The 5,238-nt window shown below is 36.6% G+C and overlaps 1 protein-coding gene across 2 annotated transcripts; it reads left to right on the top strand.

The window, feature by feature from the left end:
- The first annotated feature begins 326 nt into the window (after positions 1–326).
- LOC107815075 (uncharacterized) lies at positions 327–4,959 on the top strand. Of its 2 annotated transcripts, none has more exons than XR_001654693.2 (9): positions 327–969; positions 1,166–1,340; positions 1,588–1,665; positions 1,962–2,325; positions 2,451–2,563; positions 2,691–2,855; positions 2,981–3,111; positions 3,201–4,540; positions 4,629–4,959. XR_001654693.2 is itself a non-coding variant. In XM_016640590.2 (9 exons), the coding sequence occupies exons 1-9, from the start codon at positions 884–886 to the stop codon at positions 4,786–4,788; spliced, it is 1,365 nt and encodes a 454-aa protein (XP_016496076.1). In that variant the 5' UTR covers positions 327–883; the 3' UTR covers positions 4,789–4,959. The 2 variants fall into 2 exon arrangements, 1 of the variants encoding a protein (XP_016496076.1); XM_016640590.2 differs by having other exon boundaries at positions 4,448–4,540.
- Positions 4,960–5,238: the final 279 nt, after the last annotated feature.

Below are 5,238 nucleotides of genomic sequence, written 5' to 3'. Positions count from 1 at the left end.
AATTTTTTTTAATAGGCCACAAAAATCAATTGACCTTGTAGAGGTGTAATCTGCATAGCAATTTATTAGGAGTAATAACTTTTGAAGAAACTCATTCTGAAAATCAGGAAATATAGCTAGATTGGCTGGCATTATCTCTGCCTTTACAGCAAACATTAATAGGAGTAATAATAATAATAATAATAATAATAATAATAACTTTAAAAGAAGGTCCTTCTGAAAATCTGGAAAAATAAATTGATGGACCCCACTTAGTTACTTTTTTGACAATAAGATGATCGTCATCACCACTATAAAGCAAGACCAAGAAGATGAGCTCTTCCATTATTACACACAGACCAAACTAATATAGCAACAGTTTCTTGTCATCCCTTTTCTTACTTTTTCTTTGTAAGAAAGAAGAAGTGGGTTATTATAATACAGTTAATAGTTATAATACAGTTAATAGGAGTAAATTTTAAAAAAAAAGAGGTGGGTAAATTTTATGAGCTGATGCTGAAATTGAGTACCTCAAATAATAACATGGATCTTGGGAATTCTTGGAATAATAGTAGCAGTGTCAGCTTCCATACTTGTTTAAGTATTGATTTCAGTTACTTCCATTCAGCTGCCATGTTTTTGTCTTTTGGGAGTTCAATTGCAGTACCTAAAATGGCCTTAAATAATTCCTCTTCCAGTAAACCTTGTTATGCTGATGATTTAATTCTCAAGTCTTCTTCTTTTTCTTATTCTTGAAGTAGAAGACTTAAATTTGATCACCACTCCCCTCTTCAACTGTTTTCTTTTCTTTTATTTGTTTGTTTCTTTGTTTTCTTGATTGTGTGTCATCAGCCTTTTTTGTCTCTTATAAAAGACCTTTTGCGACTCTATAAATCCTAGAGAAATGCTGTGTGCATCATTGCCAGGGTTAGACGGTGGTGCTGTGAAAGCATCTTCAGCAGCTATGGCTCCTTTGGATATTTACAGCAGGTAAAATTTTGTCCTTTTCTGGTCAAGAATTGAATTGGGTTTTGTTGAATTTTGATTTTTCAAGAAAAAGTGTTTTTTTCTTTTTTTGGTTTGTTGAATTTTCATTACTATTAGTTGTTTATTGGTAAAGAAGCATTTGTGTGCTACTAGTATTTACTAGGCAATTCCCAGAGCCTTTATTCTTTACGATCATCAGGTGTGGTTTTGATGGTAGTATTGGATGTTGGATTGGGAATGGGAAAGGAAAGTGGAACAAATTGGCTGCTGCAACTACAAAGGCACCAATGAAGAGGAGGTTCAACATTTCTCCTATGGCTTCCTCTGCTCTAGCTGAATCCCGATGTACTTCTAGAGCCAAATTTTATCAGGAGGTTGGGGCTATTATTTCTTGTGATATCCCATCTTTATTCATGTTGTTAAGTGGTGTGATTTGTATTGTGAATTCAATTTCTGCCTTTAATCAGTTCATTCCACTTTAAGATTTTTTTTAAATATACAACAACAACAACAACAACATTACCCAGTATTATCCCACACCGTGGGGTCTGGGATTTTAAAAAAAAAAACATATGGTGGTAGAAAATTGGTGCATTGATTGAGGATTTCGCAATTTGGCAGGTTCTTAACGATGCCAGGGAAAAATTTACCCAGGAGATATCTTTCCAATCCAAGGACAGAGATATTTCTCTGGCAAAGGTAAATATTTATGAGTCTTGCTCAGCTCTTTTTGTTGAAAGCAGTTGATCTATTGAACTGAATAATGAACAATATCAATTTCAAGCAACAAAAACCAAAGCTAAGTTCACTTTGTAAACAGCTATTTGTTCATAAATAGTTGCTGGCATTGAGGAATGGTACGTCTGTTTATGAATATTGCCAGTTGTCATGAATGTAAAATCAGCTTTTTTGCCTTTGTAAATTGGCTTCTCCTTCACTTTTATCTGTATTGATCGTGTCTCATGTGTGTTGGTTGTTTTCTATTGTCCGAGTAGGCTTTGCTTTATGTGGCCTCCGAAGACGAGGCATTTATGGCTTTCAACCGGGAGATGGATGCATATTCGCTCCAAAGTGAGAGGAGATCTGCTTCATTGCCTTCTGATGCCACGGAATGGACATGCGTGGAGGCCATGCCTCTTGCTGGAAAGAATATGAATGAGTGGATGCTTGAGTTGGATGTCATTGCTAGAGAAGTGGAGGCAGAACTAGTTTCGAGAGAAATAGGATGCGATTTGGCTGAAGTTTTGGATGCAGTGAACATGGTTCTTTTTAAGTCAAGGGGATTCAAAAGGTCATCTGTACTTGTGGATTCAAAGTGTGCATACCTGCATTCAGTGTTAAGCTCTGGATATTGTAGTGGTATTTCTTCCTTTCCTCCCCACTCACTATCAGCGTTATTTTGCCTATGTCCGAAATCCTGCAACCTCAAAATACTTGTTGCGCACCGATAATGCTATCTGATGTAGTGCTTACCTTTTGTACAGCAATTTTGCTTAGCGTCGTTTATATTGAAGTCTGTCGAAAACTTAATCTGACCATTGTGGGATCCCGAGTTGGGGAAGATTTTTTAATATGGCCCCAAACTGGAAACCCTGAGGTTTGTTATTCTGAGTTCATTGATGATGTCAACATTTGTCTTAGTTCATCCATCATGTAGTTTGTAAAGCATGGTATTACTGTCCAATAATCTCATTGGGTTTGAACTGTTTTGCTTACTCTTATAGGAGCTATTCAAGGTTATTTCTGGTCACAGCTTGTTTGGTATTGTTAATGGCAAGTGTGTCGACGACCCTAGATCAAGGGCTTCTGACATCAATAGTAATTCGTTGCCGGGGCTTGAGTTAGCAACAAAACGAGATATTATCGGAATAGCTTTGGCTAATTTGATGGTAAGATTTATTCTCCTGCAAAGTGAAGTCTGTAGCGCATCACATTCATCAACATCACCGTGTCGATGCCGTGGTTGTGATTTTGGTGGAATGATTGATCAATAATCAAAACTTTTTTTTTCCAGAGGCTTCACTGGAAACGTGCTTCAAGAGCAAATCATGGTTTGATGCTGACTTCTCCCCTTAGATCTGTTGATCATGCAGATGATAAGTCTAATTGTCTGAATGTCCCATTGTTGCGGCCTCAAGATTTGAGGTAACGGTCTTATCCTCTATTGTTTCACTTTTACTACTTTTGGGTCTCGTTCCTGATTAAGCAGGCGCCACTTTGTGTTGTCCCTACAGGTTCAAGATGCTAAATTGCAACCTTGGCATGAGAAAGGGAGACTTGAGAATTTTGGACGCATATTTTTATTCTATTTGATTCTAACATTCTACTAAAATTCTAACATTCCACTAAAATAACCATTTAACCCATTGTGTTGAAATATAGTCGGTGCTTATTCCTCCATTTAAGTTTATAAGAAAACATAATGGGGTTCCTGATCCCTCACTGCTATAGCTCTATTTTGGTTATATAAGTCCTTTCTATTTCTATATATATACTGAGCAAATTGAAAATAGTCATAAATACTGCATCGCACAGATTGACTTTCCTTTTTACATACTTTTAGCCTATCCTTCCTTTTACTCCCTTATTGTTATTTCTTTTCATCTCTCCCACATTCCTTATAGAAATCCAAGAAAGCCAACCTTGTCTTTCTCTCTTTCTGGTCTTTAGGAGCTGTTGCTTTCTTTAGGTTTTTTCTTTTCACTGAATCCACTGATTCTTCTTACAAAATCAAGTTATTCATCTAACCAAATCAACTGTTTTTAAACAGGCATATGTACTTGGACAAGGAAGGTACCCGGCCCGGGGGGGGGGGGGAGGGAGCACAGAAGTAGCGATAATTATGAGAGATCACTTGCTTGATGCTGTGTTGCATGTGTCTAGCAGCATTCTTCTGGTCTATTACATCATAAAACATATCATTCATTGTCACTGAAATATATGAAGGTCTTCATCTACATTCTCTTTTAGGGGAGCATCTCTGTTTCTGTTTCTGATATCCATTCAGAACTCATTATCTTCCTGTTGTTTTCTTCCGTTATACATTCTACTAAGGTGGTTATAATTGGTACCTGTTATTTCTTCGTTAAAAACATGTATGTATATCAAGTAACAAGGAAGTAAGAATTGAGGCATTTACTAGACTGCAGTATACTATGCACCACACACATTGGACAGGAAGAGTTTTTAACAAATCAAACACTAGTTGGCATTTTTGATGATGATCTGTTGAGCATTAAGTTTTGTTTGACATGCAAAACCATGCTAGTAGGATTAATGATGAATCATTTTCTATCTTACTGTTCTCAAAGAGCCAAGATATTTATTTGCACATAAATAAGGGCTATGTTTAAATTAAGGTTTTCAGGTTATCATGCACAGATGTCTGACCTTTCCCTAAGGGATTAAATTTGTGTGTAATATGATCTGTTCACTTATAATGACATTGTGTCTCTCTCTGGAATGGTACAATACTTTCTAGGCTGGCCATTATGGCTTCAGAAAGATTGCTCATTCTGCAGCCACACAATTGGGCTCTGAGGAGAGACCATGGCATGATGTTGTATTATAGTAGGTATGTGTTTCTTAAATTTTCTTTGCTTTCTCATTTTTGACAAGCCTTCATTCAACAAACTATTTTGACAAATAAACGCATACATCAGGGAATATGAAGAGGCAGTTCAGGAGCTTAGCATTTGCATGGCCTTTGCCCCAGAAGAAGCGGCCGAAGTTCTGGAACCTTTTGTTGAGAAATTACACTTGTTGCGGGTTGAATCATCTTGGAAAGAAAGGCCATTTAACAGTTTCTTGAATTGTTTGTAGAAAAGCTGTAGCTGTTTCTGCATTAAGAGCACAGCGAGTACTACTTTGGCTGTAATCTCTTTTTTTGACTTCTGTAAATATATTCCTTGGACAACCTAAAGTTGTATCCTTTCTAGTTTCTATAATGAAATAAATAACAGAACTAGAACAGCTTCAGGCAGTGATCTAAAACCCGCTCTCTTCTTTTTTTCTTTTCTAAATATCGAAAAAATTTGCTGTGGACTTCTGGCCCGACTCCAGTTGGTTCACAGGTCTGAAACTCCGGAAAAGTGTGATGCCTCTATGCTCAACTTAAATATCAGGCTTTTGTGTCCTCAAATCTTATATATACTCCACCTAACAACAATAATTACATATCAATCTCAAACAAGTTAGATTCAAATCTTATACTCCACCCATTCCACCTTATTTGACACTATTTTCTTATTAGCTTAGTAAAAAAAGAATGAC

This window comes from Nicotiana tabacum, chromosome 14, assembly GCF_000715075.1.
Source record: "Nicotiana tabacum cultivar K326 chromosome 14, ASM71507v2, whole genome shotgun sequence".
Lineage (NCBI taxonomy): Eukaryota > Viridiplantae > Streptophyta > Magnoliopsida > Solanales > Solanaceae > Nicotiana > Nicotiana tabacum.
The sequence above is the reverse complement of the archived record's forward strand: the minus strand, read 5'-3'. Positions and strand labels throughout refer to the sequence as shown.